General features: G+C 36.9%; 1 protein-coding gene across 1 annotated transcript in view; it reads right to left on the bottom strand.

Moving 5' to 3' along the window:
• The window catches only part of clasp1a (cytoplasmic linker associated protein 1a), a 162,700-nt gene that overhangs the window by 56,402 nt on the left and 89,297 nt on the right, over nucleotides 1-17,001 (bottom strand). Inside the window, exons 16-21 of the mRNA XM_061926336.2 lie at nucleotides 15,431-15,508; nucleotides 12,679-12,846; nucleotides 12,524-12,570; nucleotides 12,184-12,354; nucleotides 8,156-8,179; nucleotides 3,899-4,006 (exon numbers count right to left, since the gene is read on the bottom strand). Of these exons, the coding sequence (XP_061782320.1) occupies nucleotides 3,899-4,006; nucleotides 8,156-8,179; nucleotides 12,184-12,354; nucleotides 12,524-12,570; nucleotides 12,679-12,846; nucleotides 15,431-15,508 (596 nt within the window). The remainder of the gene's footprint in view (nucleotides 1-3,898; nucleotides 4,007-8,155; nucleotides 8,180-12,183; nucleotides 12,355-12,523; nucleotides 12,571-12,678; nucleotides 12,847-15,430; nucleotides 15,509-17,001) is intronic.

Below are 17,001 nucleotides of genomic sequence, written 5' to 3'. Positions count from 1 at the left end.
ATAGTTACCTTTGATGTTAGCATTATGTGCCTGCGTGGTGCTTCCACATTGATCGCGTCCAAGCTGTTATTGATTTCAAAGATGAAGTACATCTAAAGCAGGGGCGTTATTTTGCGGCCCGCACCTTAATATGAAAATTTAATGTTAGTGCGGCCCGCAAGTTTTATATGAATGGCGCTTGACAGCGTCATACTTGCCAACCCTCCCGATTTTTCCGGGAGACTCCCGAATTTCAGGGCAACCATTCTCTCGAATGTCTGCCGATTTTCACCCAAACAACAATATTAAGGGCGTGCCGTGATGGCACTGCCTTTAGCGCCCTCTACAACCTGTACAAACAGCGTGCCAGCCCAGTCACATGTTGTATTTGGCTTCTGTACACACACGAAAGTGACTGCAAGACATACTTGATCAACAGCCACACAGGTCACACTGAGGGTGGCCGTATAAACAACTTTAACACTGTTACAAATAAGCGCCACACTGTGAACCCACACCAAACAAGAATGACAAACACATTTCGGGAGAACATCCGCACTGTAACACAACATAAACACAACAGAACAAATACCCAGAATCCCATGCAGCCCTAACTCTTCCGGGCTACAATATAAACCCCTGCTACCACCAAAACCCCGCCCCCCCAACCCTGCCCCCCTCATATCCTGTTTGTCCGCGTATCATTATGCGGAATGGTGTGCCAAAAAAAAAGTCAGTCCCTGTACTTTTTATTTATTTAATAAAACTGCAAAATAAAATGTTTGCAAAATAAATAATTGTGAGTGTCAGCACTTTGATAAAGAAGTTGAGAACCACAATTGAATTTAGGAAATAACTAGTAACACAAGTATTTAACATAAGGTAAACGTGATGTAAAATATTTATTTATTCAATGTATCATTTATGTGTTTTACATTGTTTTCTTCATGTAAAACTATAACTACCGGTATGCTTTATAAAATGTGTTTTGTTTTCCAATGTTTAGGTTTCTGGAGTGAAATAAGTGGATTTACATTATTTCTTATGAAAAAAAAATGAGCCAGTTTTCATATGATTTAGTATTTGTCTAACCTTTATGAAAACAGCCACAATAATCAGTCTTTGGACATACACACTTGTTTTATGTATGTTAATGATGTAACTATGATATTTTCTGAAATGATTGAGTATATTTTATTTGGAACCTTAATTTCAATATTTGGAGAAAATAGTAAAAATGTCATAGAGGCGGTTAAAAATGAATTTATTAAAATCAAAAGATGGTTTAATGTTTAGTACGTTATCCTTAAATACTAGTAAAACTCAGTTTATGATGGATGCCTCTAATATGTTGAAGAAGCTGCGATTTAAAGAACAAAAGATTATGATTATAATTGAGGCAAAATGTGTCACGGAAATCATAAATACATTCTACAAAGGTAAAAAATATCGAAAACTTTTGCTATTTTACATAACGTAAAGGAAACGCTAATTTTGTATTAATTTTCTGATTGTTCCCTAGCTGTCATTTTGCATTGAAGTGTGGGGAAGTGCCTGAAAAACACAAATCAAATTTTGCATTTTGTTTTTGGTTAGAGCATCCGTTACTAGAATTGTAGCTTACTACCACCATATGTAAATGAGGAGTGAATGAATGATGGCTTCTTAGTTTACACTGTAAATCGTTTTAAGTGTTTAGACAAGAGCTACAGTATATAAATCTAAGAGTCATTCAGCAAACCTAACATTTAAACACTTATCAAAATATAATGAACTGATAAAAAAATATACATGTATAAAGCACACAGAACAATCCTACCAAACAATATTCAAAACGGATTTGACAGTGGAACAAAACAACGTAAATATTTTTCCGGAATAAAATGTTTTTAATCATTATGATGAAAATATAAAACTTGTTTAAGCTAATATTTAGGTTGTAAGTTACGAAATAAAAACAATGGCTTTATTATAATTTTTTTAGTTGAAAAGCTATTTTTTATCAATTGGGGGCAGATATAAGTTGAGACTTCTATATGCTCTTTTTTATTCAAAATTATTTTAATGTATTTTTTTTTATATTGATTGAATTAAATAAAAACGGAAAATGGAAACTGAGGTACCACTGTAGCATTTTTTTCTTTGTAAATACTTGATGTCTGTTTCTAATTATCCACAGTACCTGCATTACAGAAATCATAGGGCCCACACTTTAAATGGTTGTGAGTCATGTTTAAACACGCACGCACACACATACGTACACACACGCACGCACCCCATAGAAAGTGTTTCCTCTATTTTTGTATCAGGGGGTACATCACCGCGCCACTAAGGTCGAGTACTGTATATCCTGGGCTATAGAGCGCACCAGTATTTAAGCCACACCCACCAAATTGTAGAATTTTGTTTTTCACTTATATTATCTGATTATAAAAAAATATTTGACATATATACATATAAATACATGTATATATGCATATATACATATACATACATGTATATATGCATACATGTATATATGCATATATTCATATACATACATATATATGCATATATTCATATACATACATATATATGCATATATTCATATACATAGATGTATATATGCATATATCCATATACATACATGTATATATGCATATATCCATATACATGCATGTATATATGCATATACATACATGTATATATGTATATATGCATATACATACATGTATATATGCATATACACACATGTATATATGCATATACACACATGTATATATGCATATACACACATGTATATATGCATATATTTATATACATACATGTATATATGCATATATTTGTATATATACATGTATATATACATATAATATGCATATATACATATATAAATACATAAGCATTTATACATACATATATACAAACATAAATACATACTTACATATAAATATACATAATTCCATATACATATATATACATATATACACACATGTATACATATACACATTCACATATACACGCTTATACACTTACATTATATATACATATACATTTATATATACATATACACATGTATACAGACATATACACATACATATATATATATACATATACTGTACATATGTATATACATACACACTTGTAAACGTGTTAGCATATATGCGAATGCTAACAACGCTTGCTTGATTGCACTACGAGAGTGCGTACAATAATGCATGAAAACAATCCGACAGACATCACACAACGGACGGCTTAGTAAGTATGGATAGTTTTAGTTATATTGTAAAACTTACAAACGTTGATTGAAGTGATAAATGAAGAATTATTTTGAGCAGGAACGCTATGGATGGTTATACTTCCGGTTCAAGGCACAAAACAGGAAGTACATTTTTCAACCCGCAGCACCTGCAGTGAGCCAACTCGTCCAAAAGATGGTGTCATATCATGCACAGTAACACCATTTCAGTGTCTCTGTCAGTGTAATATGAAAACTATTTGTTGAATACAAAACATTATGGCCGTAAGGGAAAACCTTAATTTAGCCGCACAGTTTAATAAGCCGCAGAATTCAAAGCGTTGGAAAAACGTATAAGCATATAGTCTGAAAGACGGTAAATGCAATCGCATTTCTATTGTGAAGGTTTGTGAGATACAACTGTAGAGGACGGATTGCAATAGTTTCTGCATGTTTTTGAGCACCGCCTACAAAGCTGTAAAGCTAGAGGAAACACTATTCTACAAACAAAGGTATATTCAAACTTCCAACAAACACACTATGTACACACACACACACTTGTTAATGAAGGATGTGTTTCGACAGAAACAAAGTCATGCCTACACAAAAGGTCAATAAATAGGCTGACGCCCTAAAAAGAGTGAAATGTATCAGAAAACAATGTGAGTCAAAGTGTTTTTGTAAGAAATTTAGTTTACATACGCTGGGACTGGGACACCACTTTGGCTCGACTGCGCCCTCGACGGTCCACCACTGATGTACTGGACCCGCTTGTACTTCCAGAACTTTGCCTTCTGGTACGAACACGACCTGGATCAGTGAGGAGTGTATGATGGGAGTGAAGGGAGAAAAAGAAGACAAGTGAGCTTCAATTCTATGCTAACCAGTATTTATTTAACCCTTCATCCAAACCAGGACTGTCCAAACATGCACGCACAACAATTTAACTTCTACAACTAACTCGACCTAAAGCAGGTGTAAATATGAAAACAAGTTAATGCGGTGGAACCCCTTCAAGTTGATGTAACTGCATTGTCTGAGTCACAACAAAACCTGAAATAAGACATTGCTGCTGACACATTGACATAAGCAGAAGGGCTGGATAATAAAGGTTTTTTTTAATTAGTTTTCTTCCATTTCTGCATATTTTTATTAACTTGTGTGTTCATATGATATTTAACGGACCATTCCTCCGAATCAGTGCTATTTGCGTCTCAAGGAAATACAAAAACATATATATAGATATATATATATATATATATATTTATTTATTTTTTAAAGCACAGTGTCCTGCATATTGATGTGATTGCATGATTTAATAAATACAATTTAAAAGCTGTCTTTAAACAAACAAATTGCTATTGCCTTTCCCTGCTTCCTAAAATTAGACTTCATCATTAATTAATGATTTAAAGGGGAACTGCACTTTTTTAAAATGTTGCTTATAATTCCCAATCCTTATGAGAGACAAGAACACAGATGTCTTTTTTATGCATTGTAACACGTAAATAAAAGTCTGCTTACAATGGAGCCAAGCACACCAGTCATCAATCAAGACCATTGCCTTAAAAGTTCTAGACAAGAAGGGTATACGATATCATCATTGCCAAATTTTAACCAAATACAATATTTTAAGTTTTACCAATTTTATTTTGTTACACACAGTCAAACTGGTTTTTAAATGCTTGGATAACTCTGCTCCCCAATTGCTCTGCAAGGCAATTACAAGACTGCAAAGTGGTACCAGATCTACCACCCGAGCAATGTCAAAAGGCAACTGTTGTGTTCCATTCCGTAGAACATCTTTTGCCCAGACTGCCTTTTCAATAAAAGGACCAAAACTATGGACCTCTTTACTGGACACTTTGAAAAGTATACCTGCACTTGTCACTTTCAAAAAACAACAATCGTGTTCCCATGTTTAGTTTTTACTAACTTTTACTAATTGGTTTTTATCTAGTCTGCACTTTGTCTGTGTTATTATTATTATTGGCTTTTATCTACTTTGCACTTTGTCTGTATTATTACTATTATCATTATTATCGACTCATTCTATTTTCTATTTTCCTATTTTAATGATGTTGGATCTGTGTTGTTGTTGTTGTTGTTGTTGGGGACAAGTGTTGTAAATTAGCTTTGGCTACAAACACTATGATGCATACATTGGATAACTGTTTCAGATGTCTATGTTTTTGTATCTGTCCCTATTTCAAATAAACCTCTGTAAAAAAAAAAAAAAGAAAAAAAAAAAAAGGGAACCGTGACGTCATTGTGTCTGTTGCCTTTATTCCGACTATAAAACCCAATGAATATCTATTCAAAAAGTGCCAAAATCCATCCATCCATTTTCTACCGCTTATTCCCTTCGAGGTCGCGGGGGGCGCTGGAGCCTATCTCAGCTACAATCGGGCGGAAGGCGGGGTACACCCTGGACAAGTCGCCACCTCATCGCAGGGCCAACACAGATAGACAGACAATATTCACACTCACATTCACACACTAGGGACCATTTTAGTGTTGCCAATCAACCTATCCCCAGGTGCATGTCTTTGAAAATATTTCATTTAAATGTTGTGACCTTAATATTAACCAAGTAATCGCAATACTTTTATTATGAGCGTTAACGTTAGGGACCTACATTTAGCGGCGCAGTGATCAGAGAGAGGCAATTTACTTAATGCTGCTGTATTGACATCATTGGCTCGTGAGCTGCTTTTTCACCTCGGAGTTCGTGAAAAGTAATCCTAGATTATAAATCATGTTTCTCACATTGATAGTAAAATGAAGTGGACATAAAGTGAGAAGTTGGTCAACTTTGACAGCCTGGGAGGGCGAGAAAGACCCGTGAAAGACGTTGGTTTGTACCCACCCGTTTTACCCTTTGCAAGGTTTATAAGTAATTCTTCATCTGTACGGGAATATATCAACATCCTAACAGTCGGCTTCCCAGTAAGACATTGAAAAGTAAGTGATGTTTTATTATGTTTGTTGGCTCTCTGATGATGTCTGCATGAGTTGTAGTTGAAGGAAAACATTGGGATGAGTCCAAGAAATAAATGTCCCCGCAATATGCTTAAAATGAGCAAAATATGTCAATATTACATGGTATTATGAATGTTCCTGTTACCACATTACATATATACTTACAGTGTGTCTATAAAACGTTGATGGAATTGTTTGGAAATGTCTGAAGCACTTTATAGGCAGAATAAAGCGACTCCCAAAGGCTCCATTGTAAGCAGACTTTTTCTCAAATGTATTTACTCATTATAATACATTGAAAAACATGTGGGTGCTTGTCTTACAAAAAGATTGTGAATAATACGCAAAATGTCAAAAAACTGCATTTCCCCTTTAAATCCTTCTGACATGTGTATACATCTTTAAATATTATATTATTTTCTGAAAAAACAAGAAGTGAAGGGAAGTGAATTATTTTTATATAGCGCTTTTCTCTGTAGAGAGAAAGCACTTTACATACCCATTATCTACATCTTTAAGCTACATTCAAACTAGTGTGGGTGGCACTGGGAGCAGGTGGGTAAAGTGCCCAAGGACATAATGGCAGTGATTAAGATAGCGGGAGCGGGGATCGAACCTGGAACCCTCAAGTTAATGGCATAGCTGCTCTACCAACCGAGCCACGCCAGCCATTCACAATTTCACAATTTGGTTGTGTTCCTAGGTTTTCACTCACTTCTGTTACCCTAACACATACCCACTCTGAAAAATGTGGAATATTCCGCAAGTCACATGGTCCACAAGAAGTTGCGTCATTCACATCCTTTGCAGGTGTAGAACAAAAGTAAGTTTCCACGACATAAACTGACTTATCCTTAATAAAAATTACACATTTGCTTCTCACACTTGTTGTCGACATTTGTGGATTCCACAGAATCTTTCAAGTAAAACAGCCTACATCTGATTCTTGTTACAGTTGGTGAAGCAAATAGTGCGTATTGATTAATGTGATATCTTGCAACCTTCAACATTTTTTTGGAGCATTCTGTCTTTTAAATATTATTTAAATATGCCATGGCAAACGAAAAATAAGCCGTGGGCCGAAAACAGCCCCAGAAAAGCACTTTGGACAGCCCTGATGTAAAGAACGGGAAAGAGCCTCTGGGACCACAATGAAAAAGACCTAGATGAGGGTTCAGAAAAACACAACCTGGAGAACAAACAAAGGTTCATTAGAAAAAGTTATGGACATTGAAACATAAAACAGAACAGCACATTTTGTTTACTAACCAAACAGGGAATTCTGTAATCTACCGTATTTTTCGGAGTATAAGTCGCACCGGAGTATAAGTCGCACCTGCTGAAAATGCATAATAAAAAAGGAAAAAAACATATATAAGTCGCACTGGAGCCTGGCCAATCTATGACAAAAACTGCGACTTATAGTCCGAAAAATACGGTACTTAAGAAATAATTAAGAGAAATAACAAACACTGGAGGCAACTTGACAAATCCAAATTTTAGGTGAAAGTCTAAAGAACACATTTGTTGTCAGACATGGTTGGTGAAAGAACCTTCTCAATAGGTCGTTTGGCTGCTAGGTGGCATAACAACTTGTTTGCACCCACTTTTTAAAAAAAATTACCGTACATAATTTTCGAAAGAAGTAAAAATGACAATAAAAAGCTTTCTCAAAGTCTAAAGTATGACACCAGAATTCATCGAGACATAATGGAGTTTAGATTTTTGTGTGAGAAATGGAATAATAATGTTAATATTATTAAAACAGTTGTCTGGCTTGGTGGAGAGTGCAAGTCCATGCAGACAATTCATGCACTTCAACATTGCCTTTAGTCATTTGAACTGAAAGAGACAAATGCAATACCATTAGATATAAAGACACGTACAAAGAGGACAAGGTAGGATGTAAACACAGCTGACAGGAAGACAGACAAAATAGTTAGTACAGTTTGCATACACACGTACAGCAAGTCTTACCATCACTTTTACCAGGGGTGCCATCTTTAGGGCATTAAAGAAAGGAGATGCAGCAATGAGTGAGAGAAGAAGTAAAATTAGTGATGCTTTATGCAGGAAGTCAGCCTCAATGTGGTTAGCATGTACTTATATTGACTAATGTATAAGGAGTGTTAGCTAACAAGTTAGTAAAATCTCAGCCTACTTTCATTACACCGGATGCCTATTTTTCCCCAAAGCAGATTTTTTCTACATTTAAAACACTTCCTTGTTGTTGACATAACATGTAATGGTGGTTCCATGGTCAAAATTTTGCATAGATTATGCTTTACAGATCGACTGATCAACTGCGACTTCTACCCTCTCGCCATGTTGTAGTTTTTAGCGCTTCCATAACAAGTCTACTGACAGATGTAAGTTAAAACTTTACGCTATTTTGTATTAGAAATGGCAATGGTGGAGGATGCATGTGCCTGTACGAGTCAGTCTGCCCCACAACAAGAGGATAGAAAAAAATAAGGTACTTATTGACTACGACGTCAGATTTGCGCAAAGCTCATCGGGTAAATCTCTACCATATATAGAAATATCCGCGTACATCAAACTTGGGAAAAATTTCACAAATTGGCATACTTGCCAACCTTGAGACCTCCGATTTCGGGAGGTGGGGGGCGTGGTCAGGGGTGGGGCGGGGGCGTGGTTAAGCGGGGAGGAGTATATTTACAGCTAGAATTCACCAAGTCAAGTATTTCATATATATATATATATATATATATATATATATATGCAGTGTTTCCCACAGGACAGGCATCTAATTGTGGTGGTGTGGTCGGGGGGTGGGGGGTGGCGGCGGCAGCGGCGATGACCAAGAAGAACGTGGAGTTGGAATATAATTACAACATTTTATGTACATATTTATATACAGATTTGAACAATTAGTGATGCACTGAAATATATTTATTAATTGTGGTTCTTACAAAAAATATATCTTATAAAATATAAAAGCTAAAATGTCTCTTAAAGCTCTGCCCCTTTAATTAGTGAACACTAAATAATTTAACTTTAGCCTACTACTACAACCATATTATTTACCAGCAACATGAAGTGAAACAGAGGCAGAGGTGTCCTGCCACAGTCAGTCAACCTCCTCCTCCTCCTCCTGCTGCTGCTGAACAGGTCGCACCTGTGGTCCGGACTGTAGGCCTACCTCCTCTCCAAGTCGAGCCCTTTTCGGCCGTTGAAAATATTTTTCTATACTCATCTGTGTGAAGGAGTGAACATCCAACATTAGAATGTATTACTAACGAGCAGAAGCGCTCTATGTACAGTGCCGTCTAACCTTAAGCGGCAGTAGCTCAACACATGCAGGGTTCAACGTTAAGGTTTTTTTCTACTTGCCCGACTTCTCAAATCTACTTGCCCCAATATTTTTACTTGTCCTGCCTAGGTTTTTTTCTGGCTGTGTAGTGCTCATGGCTTATATCTTAGTAAAATCCTTCCTGTTGACTATTTACAACACTACACAGTATTTATTATTATTATTATTATTATCTATAATTACATTTAAATGGCATTGCATACATGTAAAATTAAATGCCATTTCACATTATTTGACCAGTAGCAGTTACACTCATCTGAACAGGTCAGCCACCTGTTTAAAGCCCGATCACAGTTGAAATCTTGAAATGAAGGGCCTTTAATGGCCAAAACATTAACCTGGACAACATTTTAACAGCTGGTTGGCTCAGATTTTATTCTTTTCATTGCATTCACATGCTGCAGTGGACAGTGGACAATTTAGCTTCAGTCCATGTGTGTTTATCAGGGGCGCCGCTAGGGATTTTGGGCCCCATGAAAATAATCTTTACAGGGCCCCCAACACAGCGGCAACATTTTTTGATGCTATTTTACATACAATTATGCATTTTAATGGTATTTTTGACTATCATTACCATATTTTTAAAAGAAGAACAGCATCACAGTTGACATGTACAGCAGGGGAAGAACTGAGCACTCTGAATACAATGGAATTCATTTTGAGTCATTTATTTGCTGCACCACTAATTCTTAAATTGGAAATAAACTCTTATTGAATAAGAACAGCTTGATAAATGTTTGACTGGATTGATTATTTAACTAATATAGCAGTAAAATGTAAAAATCCAGAGTTTTCTTGAGCTAGCTTATTACCACAGACAGGGACAAAGTTAATATGCATAACTTTCCACCACAACTAACAAACCCAACTTTTTTTTTGGAAATATTGGGTGACATAATGTCGACCCTTCAACTCCTCCTTTCTTATTTTCTTTTCCTTTCTTTTTTGGCTGCCTGATTTTTGAGGCATACTGCTGTCTCCTCTGCTTTGCCGCTGTCTGTGACAAATCGCCGGTGCGCTACCTGCAGCTGATCCAGTCGGACTGAACCATTTTACGTAAATAGAGGGGGGGGGGCCTGCAGGGGTTGATGCTTCCAAAACAAATAAAGGTATTGTTACCAGGACATGGAAAATAAAACATATGTGATTATATGTTAGTTAATAACTTAGTGTCATTATTTTTCTGTATTATAATTTCATCATCATTAGGGCCCCCCTCCATCATGGGCCCCTAGAATCCGTCTCCTTTACCCCCCCCTTTTCGGCGCCCCTGCTGCCACCGTCAGTAAAACGCTCGGTGAAATCGCGGATTAACGTTAAATATATGACGAGCCGCGAGCGATGCAGCTATAACATATATACTTATAACCTATATTACCCTCGTATTTTGATCCCGTCCGTCCGTCCGTCCCTCTTCTTCTTCTTCTTCTTCTTCTTCTGGCCCACCAGGTGAATTAAGTGCTATTGGCGGAGTTACAATGCTACCGCCACCTACTGCACCGGAGTTGTAACTACAAGCAACATTCACAGACAGTCCCATTGCTTTTATGAGCGGTCGAGCGAGTCAAAAGCCGAAAAATCCATTTGTGGCGGACGTAATTCTTTCGTGGCGGGCCGCCACAAATAAATGAATGTGTGGGAAACACTGTATATATGTATATATATATAAGAAATACTTGGCTTTCAGTGAATTCTAGCTATATATACATATATATATATTTTATTATATGTATATATATAAATAAGAGAAATACTTGAATTTCAGTGTTCATTTATTTACACATATACACACACAACACTCATCTACTTATTGTTGAGTTAAGGGTTGAATGGTCCATCCTTGTTCTATTCTGTCACTATTTTTCTAACCATGCTGAACAGCCTCTCTGATGATGCATTCTGCTTCGTCTCCTTGTTGTGTGCGCAGTTGTGCACTGCACTCTCTAAAAGCCCTAGATTTTATTGTCACATATCCATGTACAGTAGATGGCAGTATTGTCCTGTTTAAGAGTGTCACAACATTGCTGTTTACGGCAGACGAAAATGTGACTGCTGTTGTTGTGTGTTGTTACCGCGCTGGGAGGACGTTAATGAAACTGCCTAACAAACCAAGAACTCGCCCTCGATCATTCTACAGTTATAAAGTGATTGGGCAGGCACGCTGTTTATATTGTGGGAAAGCGGACGTGAAAACAGGCTGTCGACACGTCACTCAGGTCCGCATGAATTTCGGGAGATTTTCGGGAGAGAATTTGTCCCGGGAGAGGCGCTGAATTTCGTGAGTCTCCCGGAAAATCCGGGAGGGTTGGCAAGTATGCAAATTGGTCAAATTCCAAACGGCTCGTTTGAAGTATGAAGAAAGGCAAGATTATTTTATAAATATTTCTGCCATGCCTCCATGGTTTAATTTCAAATTTTCGGGACTTATGCCGATTCCAAATGCACAAAAACAGGTACTAAATGGTAAAAATATGGGGTTTTGCTTAATAGGTCCCCTAAGTTATATCCTAGTATTATTGTTGTGGTTTTGTTCACTAAAAATAGATATACAGTAGAAGATATAAATGTGTATAACTAATGTCAGTATTATCTTTCACTCGGTTTAAAGAAATAAATGTTGGATGATGCAGATGTTGGTTTTAACAAATCAAAGTGGGGACCCGTGGATTACCTAATGAAGCATAAGATCCAGGGGGAAGGGCGGCTGCTGAGCTGAATGGTGAGGATGCTGGAACAGCAGACACCCTGGACTTGGCGCTGGAGGCAGCGTTTACATCCACGTCGCTACGGGAACGTTGGAGGGCACCTGGTGTAAGTGGTAAGCGGGTGCTCACTATCTTAGCTGAAACATCAGAGAGAACGTAGGCTTATGACGGGAGGGTGCACCATTCTAATATATTGTTAGGGAAAACACTGAAGGGGAAAAAAACTGCGATAATGTTTCTTTGATTTTTAGTAATTTAATGTTAATATTTCAAGAATTAGTTTGAATGGATGGCAAACGTGCTTACTTCTTGCTAAGCTGCCTCCAATGACAGTCCTCACAGACAGTGGTCGACTAGAATGAAGAAATAATTGATTAGAAACGTGTGACAATTGTGAAATTAAACTAAAAAAATCATTACTATGTAATAATCAAGCTTATTCAATTTTGTGTTGTTCTTACTTTAGACTTTCCTGTGAAGACGACGAGGAACGATCTGATTGGGGTAAAGAAACGATGCTGTCGGAACTCTTCAGGTGAGTCTGCAGTGCTTTCTGATATGTGGACTCCAGCGCTTGGAACAGGTGCTCTGCCTCACGGCTAAAGTGACCATGAAAGCCCCAGTAACATCTGAACACCAGGACAAGAACACTGTTAAGAACCAGTAACATCTGGACACCAGGACACAAATACGGTTAATAATCATAAACTTCCGGACACAAGGACAAGTACACGGTTAAGAACCAGTATCTTCAGGACAGATGGACAAGTACACCGTTAAGAACCAGTAACATCCGAAACCAGGACAAGTACACAGTTAAAAACCAGTAACGTCCGGACAACAGGACAAATATACGGTGATGAGCCATTAATATTTGCAGAAACATCTGAACACCAGGACAGGTACGCACTTAAGAACCAGTAACATCTGGAAACTAACACAAGTACACACTTAAGAATCGGCAAAATCTGGACACCAGAACAAGAAAACTATTAAAAAGCAGTAAGATCCGGACACCAGGTCATGTACACCGTTAAGAACCAGTAAAATCTGGACACCAGAACAAGCACATGGTTTACAGTAACATCTGGACACCAGTGCACGTACACACTACTTACTTAAGTACAAGTACAAGTACTTACTTAGGAAACAGAAACATCTGGTAGGGCTGTATGATTATGGTAAAAATATTGATATTCTAATCACAATTGATTACACGATTGTTCATTAATTTGAAAACATGAGTATTTCTTGTAACACTAAAACTCTAATTTAATAATAGTTTTAAAAAAACTGGATATAAATTAGTAAGGAATAAACCATAACAAGTAAAAATAATAGCAATAGCAATAATACATTTAAATAACTATGGCAATATAAAAAACAAGAATAATTCATTTTTTTACCTTTTATATCTATTTTACCACCATAGAGTGTGTGCTTTTTGTGTCAAATAAAATGTAATAAAATGTTTGTTAATTAAATGCAAAAATCTTCACATTTATTGGTGCAATACATCTTTGGACAATTTTGACCAGTATTTTAGGTAAAAGCCTAATATGGTGTAAATGTATCAATAAGTGCTTTAAATACTGTACATTATGCTTGTGTAAGGTACTTTTCAAAAACTTGTATTTTGTTAGCGCTGTCAGACTGTGGATGTGGCGCCCCGCACTATTATTGTGAAGGGGGAAAGTGTGCTGTGCTGTAGTTCTCAGCTTGACAAGTAAAGACGCGACTGGAGGATGTATAAAAAAATAAAATAAAAAAAAAGAGGGCGCCTCTCAAGTTGCGACCACTGTTTGTAAATTAATGTAACATCGATGTTGTTGTTACAACAACACAAGCAGATGAGATGTGTTGTGGGTGTATGGATTGTTCTTGCTAATTTTTGCTTCATAGTTTAGTCGCTGTTTCACATTGTTGAGTCAGGACGGCCGGCGTTTCAATGTGTCGGGGATGAATGAGCGCGACCAGACATTATTTTCCCAAACAAATAATCCTTCTCCTCACAATGACAGCATGTCAATTACACTTATGTAATTTTCCCTGGTATTATTTTGCTTTTATCAGCGGATTACGTTTTATTGGAAAATTATGTGACTCTTAGATCATATGCCTTACTTCTTCTATTGAGTTTAGTAATTATTGATTAGGCATACTAGAGCTGTGTCAAATAAAAAGCAACAATGGTGACACCCCAAACTGCCCAGAATTTGCATGCATGTTGAGCAGCCCATTAAGCGTTTTTTCGAATATTATATTTTCATAATCGTGAGAAGCCATAATCCAAATCGAAACATTTTTTTAAATTAATTGTCAAGCCCTAACATCTGGACAAGTACATACTTATGAAAACAGTAACATCTGGAAAGTAGCGCAATTACACGGTTAAGAACCAGCAACATCTGGACACCAGGACAAGTACACGGTTAAGAACCAATAACATCTGGACACCAAGACAAGCACACGGTTTACAGTAACAGCTGGCGACCAGTGCAGAATGTTTTTTTTATTTTTTATGCATTTTATTTCGTAAATAAAACTCAATACAAAACATAGAAAAAGTGCCAACAAGACTCCATTTACATTGTGTGACTTTAATATTAACCATTTATTAGTGATATAGTTATTATAAGTGCTAACGCAGACAAATTATTAACATCGAGACATCAGGACAAGTACATACTTAAGAAACAGTAACATCTGGACACCAGGACAAGTACATACTAAGAAACAGTAACATCTGGACGCAAGGACAAGTACATTGTTTACAGTAACATCTGGACACCAGGACAAGTACATGCTTAAGAACCAGTAACATCTGGACGCCAGAGCAAGTACATACTAAAGAAACGGTAACATCAGGAAACCAGAACAAGTACATACTTAAGAAACAGTAACATCTGAACACCGGGACAAGTACATACAGGGACTAAGAAACAGTAACATCTGGACGCCAAGACAAGTACATGGTTTACAGTAACATCTGGACACCAGGACAAGTACATGCTTAAGAACCATTAACATGTGGACGCCAGAGCAAGTACATACTTAAGAAACGTTAACATCTGAACACCAGGACAAGTACATACTAAGAAACATTAACATCTGGACACCAGGACAAGTACATGGTTTCCAGTAACATTTAGACACCAGGGCAAGTAAACAATTTACAGTAACAGTTTCTTCAAAAAGTGTCTCTGTACTTACTTCCTGGCAATGGATCTAGCCTCAGAATCAGCATCATGGATTCCTTTCCTGATGGTTTCAGTGAGGACAGCAACATGTCTAAAATAGGAAGAATACATTCTTTAGTGTCTGCGTGTGTTCCTCTGCTGGTCTTCAGCAAATATGAACACGTTTCACATGCTTTTTAAAGACCCTTTAATGTTTCCACTTCACTGGAATGATTAAAGTTTCCCACATTTAATGAGCATCATCAGTGGTGCATCCAGGCAATACTTAATGACCTTTCTTAATGACCTCTGATACTATCATTTGACAAAAAGGATAAATGTTAACAAAAATCATACACATGAAGTGGAAAATGTATTATTCATAGCAATCTAAAGTTTAACCTTAAAAATATACAAATCATAATTTTTGGTGTAGCTTCATTTTAACATTGAAAAAATGAGAAAATCTATTTTTAAAATTCAACATTATTCTATTGAGGCAATTAAGTATTTGATTGATTTAGTACTTACTGTATTCGTGTAGAAATTATTATTAGGAAACACTGTAATACTTGTAGTTTCTTGTACTAGTAGTTTCTTGTAATTTTAGTACTTGTAGTTTTTTATAGTTTAAGTACAAACCCCATTTCCGTATGAGTTGGGAAATTGTGTTAGATGTAAATATAAACGGAATACAATGATTTGCAAATCCTTTTCAACCCATATTCAATTGAATACACTACAAAGACAAGATATTTGATGTTCAAACTCAAACTTTTTTTTTTTTTTGCAAATAATAATTAACTTAAAATTTCATGGCTGCAACACGTGCCAAAGTAGTTGGGAAAGGGCATGTTCACCACTGTGTTACATGGCCTTTCCTTTTAACAACACTCAGTAAACGTTTGGGAACTGAGGAGACACGTTTTTTAAACTTCTCAGGTGAAATTCTTTCCCATTCTTGCTTGATGTACAGCTTTAAGTTGTTCAACAGTCTCCGTTGTGGTATTTTAGGCTTCATAATGCGCCACACATTTTCAATGGGAGACAGGTCTGGACTACAGGCAAGCCAGTCTAGTACCCGCACTCTTTTACTATGAAGCCCCGTTGATGTAACACGTGGCTTTGCATTGTCTTGCTGAAAGAACTGAAAGCAGGGGCGTCAATGGTAACGTTGCTTGGATGGCAACATATGTTGCTCCAAAACCTGTATGCACCTTTCAGCATTAATGGCGCCTTCACAGATGTGTAAGTTACCCATGTCTTGGGCACTAATACACCCCCATACCATCACAGATGCTGGCTTTTCAACAATCCGGATTTTCCTCTTTGGTCCGGAGGACACGACGTCCACAGTTTCCAAAAACAATTTGAAATGTGGACTCGTCAGACCACAGAACACTTTTCCACTTTGTATCAGTCCATCTTAGATGAGCTCAGGCCCAGCGAAGCTGACGGCGTTTCTGGGTGTTGTTGATAAACGGTTTTCGCCTTGCATAGGAGAGTTTTAACTTGCATTTACAGATGAAGCGACCAACTGTAGTTACTGACAGTGGGTTTCTGAAGTGTTCCTGAGCCCATGTGGTGATATCCTTTACACACTGA

Source organism: Nerophis lumbriciformis, linkage group LG31, assembly GCF_033978685.3.
Source record: "Nerophis lumbriciformis linkage group LG31, RoL_Nlum_v2.1, whole genome shotgun sequence".
Lineage (NCBI taxonomy): Eukaryota > Metazoa > Chordata > Actinopteri > Syngnathiformes > Syngnathidae > Nerophis > Nerophis lumbriciformis.
This window is presented reverse-complemented; position numbering and strand designations above follow the sequence as displayed.